The sequence below is a fragment of the Musca vetustissima genome, unplaced genomic scaffold, assembly GCF_032173495.1.
Source record: "Musca vetustissima isolate MV318-11 ecotype Yass unplaced genomic scaffold, APGP_CSIRO_Mvet_v1 utg2188, whole genome shotgun sequence".
NCBI lineage: Eukaryota > Metazoa > Arthropoda > Insecta > Diptera > Muscidae > Musca > Musca vetustissima.
Genome location: NW_026879922.1, coordinates 1 through 21241, shown reverse-complemented (window position 1 = coordinate 21241; position 21241 = coordinate 1). Strand labels below are relative to the sequence as shown.

The 21241-nt window shown below is 36.1% G+C and overlaps 1 protein-coding gene across 1 annotated transcript; it reads left to right on the top strand.

The window, feature by feature from the left end:
* Nucleotides 1-8278: 8278 nt before the first annotated feature.
* LOC133325136 (uncharacterized) lies at nt 8279-21237 on the top strand (the record flags this gene model as incomplete). Its single annotated transcript, XM_061533959.1, has 3 exons — nt 8279-8416; nt 13717-13854; nt 21169-21237. Coding segments are annotated over exons 1-3 (345 nt in total), but the record flags the coding sequence as incomplete, so codon positions are not given.
* Nucleotides 21238-21241: the final 4 nt, after the last annotated feature.

Below are 21241 nucleotides of genomic sequence, written 5' to 3'. Positions count from 1 at the left end.
TCCATAAAAATGCACAATGTGTGTTTGTGTGTTTATTGCATTTCACCCAGAAGGAGAAGAAGCAAACGGAAAAAACAAACATGAAAACAATTTCAGAACACAAGTCGTTAAAAAGAATTATCGCCCGAACATGAGTGTGCCAAAGATATGACCGACCAACAGGCACAACAAACAGTCAAGATATCAATTGGCCCAAAATGCATCATTTCCAAATAGAGACATTAACCTTTCTCCCGTTTGCATGTGTGTGTGTGAGTGTTCGCGTGTTTGTTTGTTGCTAGTTTTATGAGTTCGCGCTTTTAATGCATCAGTGCGAATGAAGTGCAAGAATTTGAGCAACTTGGCACTCGCCGCATATTTCTTTAAATCCAACCTCCACCACCACCTTCTTGGTTTAAAATTTTTTCGACCCACAACCACATTTTTGTATATGGCAATCTTGTTCTCTATCTGCGTAATCCACTTTGGCTAGCTTTTTCAGTTGTCGACAAATTGTGCATGGGTGACCATGTTTTCGCAGTGTAATTGTAAACTTTTATTCATTTGGTGGTAAGGGCGCAGGAAGAATTCTGTAATAGTATTCTTTCGTTAAACAAATTTTTTGCATGCCAACAATCATTTCAAACATAACTAATGTAATTTCTTTCATATATATTTATAACAAAAAAAGTTATTATAAATTTCCGTAAAATGCCATGGGTGGGGCACCTTTGAACATGCCCATTAAACTCGAGTTAAAAACGGAGTTTTTTACTTTTGGCTTGGATTTCTCAACATTTCAAATACGCTAATAAGATTACGAAATTAACTGTATTTTTCACCATATTATTTTTTGTTTTTAATTCATTTTATGTTTTAATAAATTTTGATCTAAATTTTTTAAATTTTGATTTTTTATATATTTTTTTAATATATTTTTATATATTTTTTAATGAATAAATGCATTTCTAATATGTAAGAATAAAATACATACATATTTGAACATAAACACTGTAAAAAAACATGTCGTTCGAAAATGGCAACCCTTGTTCAAACCTGCCCCCCTGGGGGGTAGTTTTGAACACTTTGACTTCGTCCATTAAAACAGTAATAAAATATATTTATCAAGCTTAAAGTATGCCATATGTATATTCATTTTAAAGATTACATATGTACCTATTAGTTAAAATTTATAAGAAACCAAAAATTATAAAATAAAAAATTTTATAAGGCTTGAAAGCAAAAAGTGTTCAAAGGTGCCCCCCTCTCCCCTATTATGTCTTTGTGCATATGTTTGTAACAGGCAAAAATAATCGAGATAGACCCATGGTTCCTTTTGAGAATATACATAGAATCACTTTCTAAGTCGATTTATGCATGTCCGTCCGTCCGTCCGTCTGTCTGTCCATGTTAAATTGTAAACAAAGTACAGGTCGCACTTATGATCCGAATTAAATGAAATTTGGCATAGGTCACTTATTCGGCCCAAGGACGAACCCTATTGAAATTGGGAAAAATCGGTTCAGATTTAGATATAGCTCCCATATATATATTTAACCGATTTAATGTAAACGGTCCCTATATATCTTTCGATTTGCACGAAATTTGGTACAGGTTAATCATTTAGGTCTAGAATGATGTCTGCCAAGTTTCATGAAAATCGGTCCTGATTTAGATATATCTCCCATATATAGTTTCGTCCGATTTCATGTAAATGGTGCCCCAAAGTCCCTATATATCTTTCGATTTGCACGAAATTTGGTACAGCTTAATCATTTAGGTCTAGAATGATGTCTGCCAAGTTTCGTGAAAATCGGCCCAGATTTAGATATAGCTCCCATATATAGTTTCGTCCGATTTCATGTAAATGGTGGACCAAAGTCCCTATATATTCATCAATTTGCACGAAATTTGGCATAACGTACTTAATTGAGCCTAGAATGATATCTGCTAAGTTTCATGAAAATCGGTCCTGATTTAGATATATCTCCCATATATAGTTTCGTCCGATTTCATGTAAATGGTGCCCCAAAGTCCCTATATATCTTTCGATTTGCACGAAATTTGGTACAGACTAATCATTTAGGTCTAGAATGATGTCTGCCAAGTTTCGTTAAAATCGGTCCAGATTTAGATAGATATAGCCCCTTTTATTATAGATTGATTTTATGTAATTGACGCACCATATATATTTTCGCCCGATTTCAAGTAAATTGGGCATCAAACTCCTCATGTTAGTCAGATTGACATCAAAGTTTGCACATCGTACAAAGATGAGCATAAAATTATATAGTTGCGTTTTCTAGAAGTACAGACATAGCCCAACGGATGACCTATTTATATTTGTTTGAAGTCGATTTACATACTTTATGGATAGATCTAGGTAGATTCATAATTATATAAATATCACATATTTTATTTCATCCAATTTCATGCTAATAGTCCTGTTTAATATACCCATAGTGGTGAAGGGTATCGTATAGTCGGCCCCGTCCGACTTTACTACTTTCCTTACTGGTTTTTTTTTTTGTCGTTGGTGGCAGTTTGTAAGTTGCAATATTTTTGTTTTTTATTTTTATTATGAAGCTGAAAAGCCGCGTGCCATATATGCCCGAACACAAGTGAATGTGCACCAAAGTACTGTCAGAGTAATTCACAGTGATTAAAAACAGACGTTTTAGTAATGGGATTTTCTTTTCAAGGCACAGTGTAGAGCATTAAAATAGGGAGGGCTAATTAAACAATAAATTTTTACTCCACATATTTACCACAGGCAATATAAGAACTTCAGACAGTATACATGATCCCATCTAGGTTAAAAGCTGCTGTCTGCCACACCATATCTGAATTTTAGGTATCATTTTGGTGTACCCATCGCCATATAGTTTCATATTGTCGCCGTTTTGTCTTGAAGAATTGTCTACATGTTGTCTGATTAAAATTCATACGATTCATTCGAGAGGCAGATCTTTGAGGATCATCCCAGCTAGAGTTGGGTAATTTCGTTTCTGAAGTTCATGACACACATCAGTTAATTCGATCAATGAACGGGCTGATATAGGTGAACAATAGTATCAAAAGGAACTAGGTGAACGAAAGCAACAAGGAACGACTGGAACAAACGGAACTATATAAACGGCGAAAGCATCGGAACTAGTACCGATTGTTCCTTTTGTGGAATAGTTCCTTTGAACTAGATCCTTACGGAACAATTCAACTCGAATACATGCTCGCATATTTTCACACACACCATATCACACCATACCTTCATTTCATGTACCCAAGTTATTATCTTCCTATTTTCTGATACGATCCATTGAGCGGGAGGTGGAGAATATAGGGATGTTTGAGAATCATACTTAACTTATACAACCAGATAATCCTGAAATTATTGGAATAGTATGACCATCCAACTTTAGGGTTTTAACTCCCACATACCAAAACTGAACCAAAGAACCCGAACAGGGCCTAAGTAACCCGATACCAGCGGCTACCGTTGTGAATGTTTTGGCATCTACTGAATCTGAATACAAGAATCAAAAGTTTGAATGGAGATTGCTCTTCTTCATTGAAACTTTCGAGGCAGACGCTGAACCGAATTCAAATTCCTAGACGAAAAAAAGAAATGTAATAACGACATAACCGCTTAAAATACTAGAGGGGTGAAGAGGCGTATAAGAAGGTTGAAGAAATTAGCAAGGATATTGCCAAGCTCATGATAAGAAATAGAGCCTATCCTAGGCTACAGATGGGAATATTGAACAGAACGAAACGAAACATAGACGGATGCCCATAATAATAAGCCTGAACTAATCGAATCGTAGACAGCAGCCAAAACTGAATCTAAGTGGAAAAACAGGAGAACAATCTTCACCCAAACAGGCGGGGAATAGAACTTAAATTCCAAGTTGAAAAACCAACGTAAAATCGACATAATCGCCTTATAATGCCGGAGGAGTGAAAAGCCAGATAAGATGTTGGTAGAAGTGAGCAGGGATATTTCCTAGTTTACAACATGAAAGGGAGCACAGATGCGGGATATGACCAAAATTAACCGTTGAAATAAGAACCCACAGTAAAAAGATTGCCAGAAGAATAAAACTGGCAGTCTTTAAATTCTTTATGAACGGGTTAATCATTCTGCAATGGCGAACATCGGAACATTCTGAAATCGCGAACATGTTTTGGCACCTGTAGACGAGGATATCGTGCAAGCACTCATCTAGCAGACAACACTAGATCTGAGTTCAAGAACCAACGTGGAAGGGCAATCTCCATCCAAACTACCGAGGCAGACGGTGACTCAAACTCAAATTTCGAGTCAAAAAGCAAATGTAACATCGACACAGGAAGCTGATAAGGAGGAGGTTGAAAAAGTGAGCAAGGACATTATAAAGGTTACTAAAAAAATACAAAAATTTACTGGACAATATGAACCGAAGAAACCTTCCCTCCACTTCTTACAACGCTGAAAAACAAATGTAATATCGACATAACCGCCGTAGAATTTCGGAAGAGTGAATAGGCTGATAAGGTGCAGGTTGAGGAGGCTGATAAGGTGCAAGGACATTATAAAGGTTACGACAAAAAAAAACAAAAATTTACTGGACAAGGACATTATAAAGGTTTCCTAAAGAGCTGAAAAAAACAAAAATTGGTCAGAATGAATCAAAGAAACAATAACTTACTGAACAGACATGTCCATAAAGATATGTCGGGAAGATCTGATTTCTCCGAAATAAGATTAGGACTCTGGAAGAGTAGACGAATATCAAAATTGCACAGAAACAAATATCCCATGGGTTCATAAAATCAACCAGCTGAGGGCTGCAAAGAAGAATCTAGTATCTGGAAGACGATCACTGCCCCAAAATCTTCCATAAGGTCTTAAAATCACAATCCACTCTTGTAATGATCCTGGAGCTAGAAAACATATTCTGCAAAAAAGCAAGGTTTGTGATCATGGTCCTAGAAAATGCATTCTTTAAATATTGTCCTGGTCTCAAAAAAATATTATTAAAAAAACCACACTTAAGTTGGTTCTGGCCTTAGAAGTAAATATGCTTTGTAAAATCTTTTGGTGTTGCTGGCCGTAAAAATATTATTTAATAAAAAGTCAACGCTAAGAATCCTGGTCCTAGAAAATATATTCTTTAAAAAGTCTCCATTTGGAATAGTTTTTGTCCTAGAAAAATTTTCATCTATAAAATCCACACATGGTTAGTCCTGATCTTAGAAAAATATGCTTTTAAAAATGCACACTACAAGAAATGTACTTTACAAAATCTAGGCTTGTAATGGTTCAAGTCCTAAAAAAAAATCTTTAAAAATACCTGCTTTGGATGGTCCTGGTCATTGAAAAAATCCACCCCTGGGCTGATTCTGGAGCTAGAAAAAATATTCTTTAAAAACCCCCAGGGCTGGTCCAGGACATTAAAAGAATTTTCTTTAAAAAATCCACACCTGGGCTGGTCTAGGCCATTAAAAATATTATTTAAAATCCAAACCTTGGCTGGTCCTGGACACTGAAAAACTGTCTTTTTTTAAATACAAGCTTGGGATAGTACTGGTCATTGAAAAAATATTTTTTTAAATCATCCACGCCTTGGTTGGTCCCTGTCATTGAAAAATATTCTTAAAAAATACTCACTTCGGATAATCCTGGTCTTAGAAAAATATTCTTAAAACCAGTAAGGAAAGTAGTAAAGTCGGACGGGGCCGACTATATTATACCCTTCACCACTTTGGGTATATTCAACAGATGAGATCCTAACAGACGTCGCATTTTTGAAAGACCAGTAACATGAAATTAAACATGTCATTTTGCAACCTATACTAAATTTTGATCAGATATAGAGTTGCTTCTTACAATGGGACAAAATTATGTAAATAAATTTAAAGCAAAATATCGAAATCTAAACCGATTTCATCGAAACTTGTCACATCTTCGGCCACATTTTGAGTTCCTCATTTACATATAAATCCAAATTTCGTGCAAATGGAAGGGTATATAGGGTCTTTGGTGCACCATTTACAAAAAATCTGGCGAAAATATATATGGAAGCTATATCTAAATCTGAACCAATTTTCACGAAATTTAACATACATCGTTCTAGACTTAATTCAGAAAGCTATGCCAAATTTCGGGCAAATCGAACGGTATATAGGGACTTTGGTGCACTATTTACCTAAAATCGGACGAAAATATATATGGGAACTATATCTAAATCTGAACAGATTTTCACGAAATTTTACACACATCGTTCCAGACTTAATTCATTACGCTGTGCTAAATTTCGTGCAAATCGAAGGATATATAGGGAATTTGGTTACCTAAAAATCGGTCGAAAATATATATGGGAGCTATATCTAAATCTGAACCGATTTTCACGAAACTTTGCACACATCATTTTGGACCTAATTCAGTACGCTATGCCATATATAGGTACTTTGGTGTCTATATCGGACGAAAATATATATGGGAGCTATATCTAAATCTGAACCGATTTTTCCCAATTTCAATAGGGTTCGTCCTTGGGCCGAATAAGCGGCTTGTGCCAAATTTCATCCAAATCGGATCATAAATGCGACCTGTACTTTGTTTACAATTTAACATCTACAGACAAACAGACGGACGGACATGCATAAATCGACTCAGAAAGTGATTCTATGCATATTCTCAAAAGGAACCATGTGTCTATCTCGTTTCCTTTTGCCTGTTACAAACATATGCACAAAGACATAATACCCTGTACCACAGTGTGGTGAAGGGTATAAAAACTCCACGGTTGGGATAGTCCTAGATTAGAAAAAATATTCTTTAAAAAATACAAGCTTCAGATAGTCCTGATTTTATGAAAAAAAATATTCTATATAGTCCTGGTCTTAGAAAAATATTCTTTATAGGTTTTTTTATACTTTGCTATTAGGATATTCCTGGTCCTAAAAAATATGTTTTAAAAGCAACTCTTTAAAGGTCCAAGTTGGGGATGGTCCTGGTCCTAGAGATTATTCTTAAAAACTCTTAGGAAGGTCTTAGTCTTAAAAAAATGTATTAAAAATCGAGGCATGGAATGGTCCTGGTCCTAAACCAATAAGCTTATCTTATTAAAAACATACACTCTTGGTCCTGAAAAATGGGCTTGAAAATCTGCGCTTATGATGGTTCTGATCCTATATAAAAATTCTTTAAAAAAAATCACGCTTGAAATATTTCTGGTCCTAAAAAATTGGTTTAAAAAACCAATAAGTTCATGGAACCTAATAGACGTTGTTAACATTTAAAGGTACCACAAGAATACTACTTTTCTGACCACATATATATAAATTTGTCATCCAAATTTTTCAGAAAAAGTCCATATCGAGAAGACGGGAACACAACGACAACTCATCGACTAAAATGGCGATGCTGGAATGTGGAAGCTCTATGTTCCCAAGAGGGGTATCAGAAAAAAAATTGGTACAGGCTTAATTCAATAGCGGCTTTCGTTCGTCATGTTCTAAGAAGCGTTAGCGTACCTTAATATACATATGTATACCTTTGTGCGAACATTTGTATTCAACTTCCAACTATCCTGCATATCTGTAGGCTATGTAGTAATCCTCCGCCTTCCATATTTCGTAGCTGCTTACAGTTTTGAGCCAAAGTAATGGGCACACTTAAATAAATTTCCAGCACTATAACAAATTATTAATTTATTCCCTCTCACCCACTTTCTTACTTCAGCATTGCCTTTTTCTAATTTACAAACAAATATTAAAAACAATATTTTAAAACATAGCAATAATAATAATAATCATTTTCAAAACATAAGTAATAATGCAGAATGTGCTGTAAACATTCATTCACTCAGTGGCTCCTATTCGAACATTCAAGCCACTATCAGCTGCATACACACGCACACTCAAACACATACACACCAACACTTACAATGCTGCATATTTAGCTACTGTTGCGCCACATTTTTCAGATAAGTTTTATCCGTTTTTATTTCGAATCTAGAAGCAATGAAACACCAAAAACAACAACAACACCAAGAACCACAAACAGAACCATTGACGACAATTTAATCTGCCGAGGAGAGAGAACGAAATTTGTTCTTAGTTTTCAAAACAGAACGGAACACCACGCAACGAATTTATCCATAATTTCGGAATAAAATACACAACACTGAACGGAACGGAAGAGTAGTGCGAACGATTTTCAATGAAATTGAATTTGTGATATAAATTTTGTTATTGTTGTTTTGTTTTGTTCGAATCGCAACGGAACCGGAAGTGTTATCAATAAACGGTGGTTATGATTCGCCTGGAATATCGCGTGGCTATTGCGGCACTGATCATTGCCATCGTTTGTGTTGATCTCTGTTATCCATGGATGAATTTTAACAGTTATACATCGAGAAAACGTACCGATTTAAAGAAGCGATGTCCCAATGTAAGTTCGGGGCGAAATTGAGTGTGTAACAACTGAGAGAAAAAAATCTTCCCAAAAATTGTTCTGTGGAAATTTTTTGTGAAATTATGAAATTATTCAAAACATATTTTGAAATACCACATAATGAAAATACGATCCTGGGAAATGCAAAAACAAAACTAAAGAATTTCTTATCACCAAAAATGTTCAAATTCCGAAAATGTTCGTAAAAATAATCTTTTCAAATATTCACGCTTCGGTCTATAAAAATAATCTTTACAAATATTCACGCTTCGGTTTATAAAAATAATCTTTAAAAAATCCACGACTGGACTGTGCTGATCCTGGTCCTTGAAAAATAGTCTTTAAAAATAAAAAAAAAGAAAATCTTAAAAATATAATTTTTTTCTTAAATGAAACCAAGCCATAGCTGCGCTGGTCCTTTAAAATTTTTCAGCTGGTGATTGAAAAAAATATTCTTTAAAAAATCCCACGCCTATAATGGACCTTGCAAAAATATTCTTTAAAAAATCCCACGCCTATAATGGACCTTGAAAAATATTCTTTAAAAAATCCACGCCTATAATGGGCCTTAAAAAATATTCTTTAAAAAATCCACGCATATTTTGGGCTTTGAAAATCCACGCCATTGTTGGTCCTTGAAAAAATATTCTTTAAAAAATCCACGCTTTTGCTGGTCCTTGAAAATCCACGCCTTTGCTGGTCCTTGAAAAAATATTTATTTAAAAAATCCACGCTTTTGCTGGTCCTTGAAAAAATATTCTTTGAAATATCCAGGCCTCTGCTGGTTCTTGAAAAATATTCCTTATAAAAAAATTCTTTAAAATTTTTCCACGCCTCTGATACGCCTTGAAAAAAATATTCTTTAAAAAACCACGCCTAGATACGCCTTGAAAAGTTATTCTTTAAAAAAACCCACGCCTCTGATACGCCTTGAAAAAAATATTCTTTAAAAAATCCACGCCTCTGATACGCCTTGAAAAAAATATTCTTTAAAAAATCCACGCCTCTGATACGCCTTGAAAAAAATATTCTTTAAAAAATCCACGCCTCTGATACGCCTTGAAAAAAATATTCTTTAAAAAAATATTCTTTAAAAAATCCACGCCTCTGATACGCCTTGAAAAAAATATTCTTTAAAAAATCCACGCCTCTGATACGCCTTGAAAAAAATATTCTTTAAAAAATCCACGCCTCTGATACGCCTTGAAAAAAATATTCTTTAAAAAATCCACGCCTCTGATACGCCTTGAAAAAAATATTCTTTAAAAAATCCACGCCTCTGATACGCCTTGAAAAAAATATTCTTTAAAAAATCCACGCCTCTGATACGCCTTGAAAAAAATCTGTTTAAAAAATCAACGCCACTGATACGCATTGAAAAAAACTGTTTAAAAAATCCACGACTCTGATACGCCTTGAAAAAAATAAAAAAATCCACGCCTTATTCTTTAAAAAATCCACGCCTCTGATACGCCTTGAAAAAAATATTACGCCTTGAAAAAAATATTCTTTAAAAAATCCACGCCTCTGATACGCCTTGAAAAAAATATTCTTTAAAAAATCCACGCCTCTGATACGCCTTGAAAAAAATATTCTTTAAAAAATCCACGCCTCTGATACGCCTTGAAAAAAATATTCTTTAAAAAATCCACGCCTCTGATACGCCTTGAAAAAAATATTCTTTAAAAAATCCACGCCTCTGATACGCCTTGAAAAAAATATTCTTTAAAAAATCCACGCCTCTGATACGCCTTGAAAAAAATATTCTTTAAAAAATCCACGCCTCTGATACGCCTTGAAAAAAATATTCTTTAAAAAATCCACGCCTCTGATACGCCTTGAAAAAAATATTCTTTAAAAAATCCACGCCTCTGATACGCCTTGAAAAAAATATTCTTTAAAAAATCCACACCTCCACGCCTATAATGGGCCCTGAAAATTATTCTTTAAAAAATCCACGCCTATAATGGGCCTTGAAAAAATATTCTTTAAAAAATCCACGCCTATAATGGGCCTTGAAAAAATATTCTTTAAAAAATCCACGCCTATAATGGGCCTTGAAAAAATATTCTTTAAAAAATCCACGCCTATAATGGGCCCTGAAAAAATATTCTTTAAGAAAATCCACGCCTATAATGGGCCCTGAAAAAATATTCTTTAAAAAATCCACGCCTATAATGGGCCCTGAAAAATATTCTTTAAAAAATTAACGCCTATAATGGGTCTTGAAAAAAATATTCTTTAAAAAATTAACGCCTATAATGGGTCTTGAAAAAAATATTCTTTAAAAAATCCACGCCTCTGATACGCCTTGAAAAAAATATTCTTTAAAAAATCCACGCCTCTAAAACGCCTTGAAAAAAATATTCTTTAAAAAATCCACGCCTCTAAAACGCCTTGAAAAAAATATTCTTTAAAAAATCCACGACTCTGATACGCCTTGAAAAAAATATTCTTTAAAAAATCCACGCCTCTAAAACGCCTTAAAAAAATATTCTTTAAAAAATCCACGCCTCTGATACGCCTTGAAAAAATATTCTTTAAAAAATCCACGCCTATAATACGCCTTGAAAAAAATATTCTTTAAAAAATCCACGCCTCTAAAACGCCTTAAAAAAATATTCTTTAAAAAATCCACGCCTCTGATACGCCTTGAAAAAAATATTCTTTAAAAAATCCACGCCTCGATACGCCTTGAAAAAAATATTCTTTAAAAAATCCACGCCTATAATCGGCGTTGGACATTAATGGGCATAATGGGCCTTGAAAAAATATTCTTTAAAAAATATATTCTTTAAAAATCTACGCCTTGGTCGGCGCCTAAAAATATTATTTAAATGATCCACGTCTTGGCTGGTCCTGGTCTTTAAAAATTTCCTCTAGAAGATCGACGTCTATAATGGACTTTAAAAATATTTTTTAAAAAATCTACGCCTTGTTAGGTCCCTGAAAAAATTTTCTTGACCGGGCTTTTTCTTTAAAAAGTCCGATCCTTGAAAAACTATTCTTTAAGAAATCTACCCCTTGTTAGGTCCTTGAAAAAATATTTTTTAAAATCGTTTATTTACTTTTTTATATATTCAATATTTAATATATTTTACACAAAATACTTCCAACATATTTCTTCTCAGAAAATTGTCTATGACGGCGGAAAAAAATTGTAACAATTTTAGGAATTTCTGATTAATTTGTTGTCATCTAAAAAAATATGAAACTTTCACGGCTTTGGCCTATCAGTGCCATAGACCAAAAGAAAAACAAAATCCCCATGTGCTGCTGCACACAGATCCTATTTAAGATTCCAAGCATGAGGCTGTTAAATTTCAGAATATTTGAAAATAGAAAGTGACCAATATTAAATTGTTCTGCAATAGCTGTCCATCATAGCGTCAGTCAACCAAGCTAGCCGGCCTGCCGGCCAGCCATCCAACGAGCTATCATCCAGCCAGGTCTTCTTTCTCTAATAAATCAATTTGGTAACAAACAGACACACACACATCGCGACACTCTTTCTCAGACGCATAAACAAAACTTTCTTCCGTCATCCATCGAAGGCATCGATCGCTTGGAGAATTGCTCGCGCGTCATCTGAGCATGAATGGGCAGCGGTGAGGTGATCAATGGTTGGTCAACATTCCAGGCATACAATCGATGGATGGATCGTTGGATGAAACAGTTCCAAATAGTCATATTCATCAATGTTTGCGTATTCTTTCTGAGACACTTGTAAAAATAAAAAAGAAGAGGAAACAACAACGACAACAACGAAAACAGATCCATAAATTGTTTGATGAGAAATGGGAATGAATTTATTTGTGCAGTGGTGGTTTGGCCGTCCGGCCACCACATTCTTCCGTGACATGTGAATAGTTTGTCGAATAATGTTTTTGTTTTATGTTTTAAATATTCCAATAAGAATGATCGACAGACCGACAAACAAGCAGACAGACAGACGAACGATTGACTTGATCGCATGAGAAAATAAATCGCACTCAATTCAATTTCGAAATAATCAGAATAGCTGGTCATAGAAATTGTTGCTTGGCAAACGCCAGAACGATAACACTTCTGACAAAATCAGCTGCTGTCAGTGGAGCCTATTCGGTGGAGCGGTAACCCACAAAAAATCAAAACAAAAACAATAATGTTAGCTCTGGCACCCCATAAAAATCTCATCAATATGCAACACTTGTGACAAACCGACAGAAACAAAAACAACAACACAACATCGCACATTTATCAGCTGCCACAATAACAATTCAACATCGTGAAATTCATTCGTTCTACGCTACATAACTCATGATTTTGTCTCGTCGAACTCCACCACTAGCATGGGTGCCAAGAAGTTGATCGGATGAAGAAAGGTCGCTAAAATGAAATATTTTTCAGACTATGTATGTGGATTTTTTAAAGAACATTTTTCCAAGGTCAAGGACCAAGCAAGGCCTTAAAGAATATTTTTTCAGGGCCCATTATAGGTGTGGATTTTTTAAAGAATATTTTTTCAACAATCAGACCAGCCAAGGCGTGGATTTTTTAAACGAATATTTTTTCAACAATCAGACCAGCCAAGGCGTGGATTTTTTAAACGAATATTTTTTCAACAATCAGACCAGCCAAGGCGTGGATTTTTTAAACGAATATTTTTTCAACAATCAGACCAGCCAAGGCGTGGATTTTTTAAACGAATATTTTTTCAACAATCAGACCAGCCAAGGCGTGGATTTTTTAAACGAATATTTTTTCAACAACCAGACCAGCCAAGGCGTGGATTTTTTAAACGAATATTTTTTCAACAACCAGACCAGCCAAGGCGTGGATTTTTTAAACGAATATTTTTTCAACAACCAGACCAGCCAAGGCGTGGATTTTTTAAACGAATATTTTTTCAACAACCAGACCAGCCAGGATTATTTAAAGAATGTTTTTAAGAACTAGACGAGCCGAGAACATCATCTGACCTACAATATAAAAACCATCTGGATTTATTACAGGTCTTATGCCCTTCTCTAAGGAGATCTTTCTGCCTCCTGTAAAAAAATATTTGCCTTCTTCGAAGCTCTTGCTTTTTTAAACGTATTTTTTCAAAACCTCCGTCCCTATTTTTTAAGAATATTTTTTCCTGAATTTTTTTAAACTATTTTTTCAGATCTTTAAGAAAAAAAATATTTGCCAAAAAAATTTTTGTTTTTTTATTCAAACATTTTTACAATATTTTTTGAATAGTATTAAGATTTCTGAATTCTAACCTAGATTATTTTTATTTATTTTATTTATTATTTTCTTTTAATTTTCAGGTACGTGCCCAACGAAATTTCGATTTGGAACCCATGATGGGTAATTGGTATGTGGTGCAGTATTATGCCTCCACAGAGGAATTGCCCGAATATGCCTGTATGCGTAGCCATTTCACCTTTACCAGTGATGATCAACATGTAAGTACAAAAATAACTGCACTCTTTTTATGCTACTACCGGTTTAGGTCCTTTTTCGGCCACCTTTCCCAAACTCCCCATTAACAAATTCCTTGTATGTTAATTATCATGGAATTTATTGTGCGAGTGTGTGTGTCCGACTAAGTAAATGTCAAAAAAACGAAAAGTAACAAAAATTGCAAATTTAAGAACAAAAAGGAGCTGGTTTCCGCCGCCACTATCAATGATGCTGCTGTCGCTGATGCCATTGCGCACGCGCATAAGTGAAATTTTTCGTAGCAATTGCTGCCGCTCGCTCAACAAACACACACATACTCACACATCCAGACAACAACTTTCACTTGACAAATACCAAAAACGAGTCAAACGAAGGAGAAGAAGAAGTTGTCGAAGTCGAAGAAGACGATGCAGAGGACAACTACCGCATAGCACTTTACTCACAAGTACTCTAAAATGATACATGCCAACAGGTAGTGTGTGTCCCGCAAGATGACTTCCTTACTTCTTTGACGTCCTCTCAATGTAGTCTGATGATGATAATGTTGGTTTTTTTTCTTACTGGCCAATGGCTATATCAAAATTATTTTCCTGGAATCCAAACAAAAAAGGGTCATATCCATTGGGAGTTATTGTTGCTACCTTGTGTGTAGTTACATTGAACAATTTTGGGCGAGTGGGCACATCAATTTTTCATTACAATGAAAAGCGAAAACGAAAGATGTGTGTGTTTTATTATGTTGGGCGCCAAAAAACGTGCACTGAATTTAGTTACAGCAACAAGAACTCGTGCGCTTTACAAACCGAACAATTTGAATGGAATGCATAAAGAGCTTTGTAGTTCCTTTATTCTGATTAAAATTTTATAGGTCCGCTATAACAACAATAATCACAAAAGGTTAAATGCGCTTCAGTGTTGTCAATGTAGCGGTTTTTTTGGTGAGAATACAAGTACTTCTAGGTATTTTATAAAGAAGATATTTTGGATCCCTATATATAGACGTCAACTCCAAATGAAGAAAATCTATTGGCTCCTATAAAGAAGACTTCTTGTTAACGACGAAGAAAACCTACTGATTTTTGTTCTTCACATATGTTGGCCTTCTATAAAGGAAACCTCCTGATCTTCTCTTTGGTATTATATGAGTATTTGGTTTGCTATAAATGAGGACTCTTTACTTTCTACCAGCAAAAACTTCTGACCAGAGAAAACCGTCGGGTCTTCTTTTGGAAGTATTTCCAATCTTCTCTGAGAAGACCTTTGACCCCTCTATGAGAAGATATTCTGGCTTTCAATACGAAGTACTGTCGGAAACCTTATATAAGCTTATAAACATCTGTAAGGAGACCTTGTAAGGATACTATTCAATGACAAGGTATTTGGGGCCTCTGAAGATCTCCAGCTCTATTATGCGTATACGTCATCCCTATTACTGACCTCCTATAAAAACACATTTTGGCCTACTATGAGAAACCCGTCTAAATCCCTATAAGGTTATTCTTAGTAAACACCTTCGACTTTCTAAATATATTTTATCTATACCTAGAAGGCTTTCTATCCTGACAAAAACTTCTATGAAACCAGTAAGGAAAGTAGTCAAGTCGGACGAGGCCGACTATATGATACCCTTCACCACTTTTGGTATATTCAACAGACGTCGCATTTTTAAAGGACCAGTAAAATGAAATTGGATCCATAAACATTTCCTTCTGCAACCGATACTATTTTTTTCATTTGGTCAGATATAGAAGCTATATCTAAATCTGAACCGATTTAAGGAAACTTAACACACACCATTCTAGACCTAATTCATTACGCTGTGCTAACTTTCGTGCAAACCGAATGATATTAAGGAACTTTGGTACACCATTTACATTAAATCGTACGAAAATATATATGTGAGCTATATCTAAATCTGAACCGATTTTCAGGAAACTTAACACACACACCTTTCTAGGCCTAATTCATTACGCTGTGCCAAAGTTCATTAAATCGGACGGAAATATATATGGGAGCTATATATAAATCTGAACCGATTTTCACGAAACTTAACACTCATCATTCGAGACATAATATATTACGCTGTGCCAAAATTTCGTGCAAATCGAAAGATATATAGATATATTTGGTGCACCATTTACATTAAATCGGACGGAAATATGTATGGAAGCTATATCTAAATCTGAACCGATTTTCAGGAAACTTAACACACACACCTTTCTAGGCCTAATTCATCACGCTCTGCCAAATTTCGTGCAAATCGAGAGATATATAGGGACTTTGGTGCATCATTTACATTAAATCGGATGAAAATATATATGGGAGCTATATCTAAATCTAAACCGATTTTCAGGGAACTTAACACACATAATTCTATACCTAATTCATTACGCTGTGCCAAATTTCGTGCAAATCGAAAGATATATAGGGACTTTAGTGGACCATTTACATTAAATCGGACGGAAATATATATGGGAGCTATATCTAAATCTGAACCGATTTTCACGAAACTTAACACTCATCATTCGAGACATAATATATTACGCTGTGCTAAAATTTCGTGCAATTCGAAAGATATATAGATATATTTGGTGCACCATTTACATTAAATCGGACGGAAATATATATGGGAGCTATATCTAAATCTGAACCGATTTTCAGGAAACTTAACACTCATCATTCTAGACCTAATTCATTACTCTGTGCCAAATTTCGTGCAAATCAAAAGATATATAGGGACTTTAGTGGACCATTTACATTAAATCGGACGGAAATATATATGTGAGCTATATCTAAATCTGAACCGATTTTCACGAAACTTAACACACATCATTCTAGACCTAATTCATTACGGTGTGCCAAATTTCGTGCAAATCGAGAGATATATAGGGACTTTGGTGCACCATTTACATTAAATCGGACGAAAATATATATGGGAGCTATATCTAAATCAGAACCGATTGTTTCCAATTTCAATAGGGTTCGTCCTTGAGCCAAATAATATACCTATGCAAAATTTCATCCAATTCCGATTCATAAATGCGACCTGTACTTTGTTCACAATTTAACATGGACAGACAGAGAGACGGACAGACGGAAAGACGGACGGACATGCATAAATAGACTTAAAAAGTGATTCTATGCATAGTCTCAAAAGGAACCTACTATTACAAATGTTCCGTCCTTCTAGTCTTCGGTAAATACCTCTCTGGTACGATTCTCTATGGAAAATTGTCTATGAAAAGAGCTTCATCTTTATTACGAGAAGAATACATTGCCTTTCATATGAACCTCCTGACATTCCATGAAAACATCTTTCTCAAAAAAGGCCACAAGGTCTATTCTGAAAAAACATTCTGACCAGCTAGGAAGACCTTCAACGGACTTTTTGTAAATTTTTTTATATAAACTTTAGAATACCTTCTGTACTTCTATGAAATTCCATGGGGAGACTTTCTTTTGAGGACCTTCCGGTTTACTTATTGGACCTTCTAGCATCCTATAATGATATCTTATGGTATTTTATGAGAATTCCGAATTTTCAGTAACACTTTCTCTAATCATATGAGAAGACTTTCTGGCCTTCTATGGGAAGAATTTACTTACCATCTAGGGGTAGATCTTCAGGTCTTTTATTGGAGGGCATTCTATAGGAATACCTTGTGGCCAGCTATGATAAAATATTCTGACCTTTTTTGAAAAGACTTTCTGTGAAGGATATTCTGACGTATGTCCTTCTGCTCTTATGTGAAAAGAGCTTCTGGCCTAGGAAAAAATCTTCTGTTCGCCTGTCTCCTATAAAAAGATCTTCTGAAGTTCTGCAAAAAGGCAATCTGGTTTTCTATGCGAAGACGTCCTGCTCTCCTATAAGAAGACCATCAAACCTTCCATTAGAAATTCTTGTCAAGTTGTATGAGAAGACATTCGGGTCATCATCAACAATATATTATGTTTTTCTATGAGAAGACCTTCTTGAAGACCATCTTGGCTTCAATGAGAAGATCCTCCGGCTTTCAAAGGGAAGATCTCTAGTCTTTTTTGGGTGGACCTTCAGCTCTTCTTTGAAACAATCTAATCGTGATACAGCTTCGTTAGATAACATTGTATTTTTTAAGGGCAGCCCTGCTCTACTACGATAAGACCTCCTGCTTTATTTTGAGTTCTCCTTTATTGACCTTTCATTAGAACACAGAATGTGGCTATAGAAAGACCTTCTGTGGCTTATATGGGAACACATTCTTCCAAGTAAAGTCCTTTTGGTCTTCTATGGATGACCTTCCATTTGTCTTCATTGAGAACACCTTCTGTCCTTCCAGGAGAAGATCTTTCGTCCTTCTATATAAACAATGCCTGGCCTTTTTGTGAGAAAAATAACTGTCATCTTTGAAAAGACATCTCTCTCTATCTCATCTATTAGAAAACCTTCCAAAAAGCCCCTAACTTTGGGAAAATTTACTGCTCTTCCATAAGTACACCTACTGAAGCAAATAATGTTGACATCACTTCGTAAATGGTGGTAGTGAACCCCAACCACTCACTCACATCTGATCAATGATCATCGGCACGTTATTCAATACGCCTAACCGTGAATAACTGTTATTGGCAGATGGTTCGGTTCATTGTTCGCGGTACTCTTTGTTGTTGGTATTTTGTATATAAGAAGAAAGAAGTTTTCTCGCCAGCATTTTTTATTCCCCCCTTTGACTGGTTAGTGTTGGGCGTTTACACTGTGATGCACCCAATGCTCTGCACTTTTTTCGGTGGGTTGTGTTTCTTTTTTTCTGGCCATCTTGAGAAAGACGATGCAAATCATCCAAGTCCACAATTGAATGCCATTATTACAGGTATATGAATGGGCCTTTGAAGTGATGCGCTTTTATGCATGTGTGTGTGTGTTAGTGGGGATATGTGTGAGTGGTGCATGTGTGTTGGATGTGAAAATCATGTGGCCAGGTTTTTTCCTACATACCTGCCTGCGATAATCGAAATTCACCAATAACTTAAAAAACGAAGGATTTGGGAAACAACATTTTATGGGTTCCCTTGAACTTTAGAGAAACAACAGTGGGGGAGAGTGTAACGAATTTGCTTAAGAATTTTAATAATCTGAAAATTTGGGAGAGGACTTTCAAAGATTTCATGGCATTATACTAGGAGACCTCCTAGCCTGAGAAGAACTTTTCATCTTCTGTGAGAATACCTACTGTCCTTTTAGAGGACATTCTATATGAAGACCTTCTGGCATTCTATGAGAACACCTTCTGGCTTTCTATGAGAAGATCTTCTCGCCACCCATAAGAAGACCTCCTGGCCTTCTTTGAGAAGACCTTCTGGCCTTCTATGAGAAGACATCCTGGCCTTCAATGGAAAGACCTCCTGGCCTTCAATGGAAAGACCTCCTGGTCTTCTATGGGAATACCTCACGCCCTTCTACGAGAAGACCTTCTGACCTTCTATGAGAATAACATCTGGACTTCTATGAGAAGACCTCCTGGCCTTTCATAAGATGACCTTTTGGCCTTCTGAGAGAAGACCTCCAGCCCTTCTATGAGAATACCTTCTGGACTTCTATGAGTAGACCTCCTGGCCTTTCATAAGATGACCTTCTGGCCTTCTGAGAGATGACGTCCAGACCTTCTATGAGAAGACCTCACACCCTTTCATGAAAACACCTTCTGACCTTCTATGAGCCCTCTATGAGAAGATCTTCTGGCCTTCTATGAGACGACTTTCTGGCCTGCTATGGGAAGACTTCCTGGCCTTCTTTGGGAAGACCTCCTGGCCTTCTTTGGGAAGACCTCCTGGCCTTCTATGGGAAGACCTCCTGGTCTTCTATGGGAATATCTCACACCCTTTTATGAGAACACCTTCTGACCTTCTATGAGAAGAACTTCTCGCCTTCCATGAGAAGACATCCTGGCCTTTCATAAGATGACCTTCTGGCCTTCTGAGAGAAGACATCGAGGCCTTCTATGAGAAGACCTCACACCCTTTCATGAAAACACCTTCTGACCTTCTATGAAAAGAACTTCTCGCCTTCCATAAGAAGACCTACTGGCCCTCTATGAGAAGACCTCCTGGCCTTCTTTGAGAAGACATCCTGGCCTTCCATGAGAAGACCTCCTGGTCTTCTATGGAAAGACCTCCTGGCCTTCTATGGAAAGACCTCCTGGCCTTCCATAAGAAGACCTCCTGGCCTTCTTTGAGCAGACCTCACGCCCTTTTATTTGAACGCCTTCTTGCCTTCTATGAGAAGACCTCCTGATCTTCCACGAGAAGACGTTCTGGTCTCCCATGAGAAGACCTCCTCATCTGCTATGAGAAAAATTTCTGTCCCTCTACGGGAAGACCTTCTGGCCGTCTATGAGAAGACCGACAGATTTTTTCTCCGAAGAACTTCGGACCTTCTATGAGAAAACCTACAGGCCTCCTATGAGTAGACCTCCTGACCTTCTATGAGAAGATCTTCTAGTATTCTATGAGAAGTCATTTTGATCTTCTAATAGAAGAACTTCTGACCTTCTATGAAAAGGCCTTCTGACATTCTTAGAGATGGTATTTATGGGGTAAATACCCAATTTACCGGGTATTTACTCACTGCCCATCTTTAGGCATTCTATAAAATGAAATTATCTTCTGACCTTCTAAGGGAAATCCTTCTAGGAGAAGACATTCTGCCCTTCTATGATAACATTCATCAGAGCTCCTGGTCCGCACATTCCACCCACTGTGCCATTTTCATCACGCTGCTACGTTTTGTTAATTTTGCAACCAAATATTTGATTCGATACCCAAGATACCCTTGGCCTCCTCCTGCTTCAGGCCATAATGCAATGAAAGTGTTACAGGTTCGTCTTCAATGAAAGTCGCTAGGAAAAAAACTCCCCAAGAAAAAAATATTCGAAATTCGAAACTTGTAAGTGTAGGCCTTTGGTCAATGGTCACATGAAATTATCAATGTAACACATCATCAATATCAGCGTCATCATTGTTCTCCATGCCGCTGATGCCGTCGTCGTCGTCATTATCTTTATTGACTTGGACATTGCAAATGTGGCCATTGTCTTCATTCATTAATAATTTCGAGTTTTCTTCTGTTTTTGCCCAAGGAATTCAATTTGTTTTCGAGAAGTTTCAGGTTTTTTTCGGGGTGCCCTAAGAGAATAAGGCAATGGAATGTATTCAAAAGTAGTTCATATGCCGTGTGCGTGACATCAATCAGGAGGCTTGTTTCCAGTTTTTTTGCGATTTTTTTTCTTTCACATACTTTCATTTTCGTTTTTTTTGTTTTTGTTCTCTTGTTTTCTTTCTTCTAGATCACCATGAATTTTAGTTACATTTACGCCGAAGATCCGCTGCGTGAAAAACTGGTCGGTAATATAACATGGG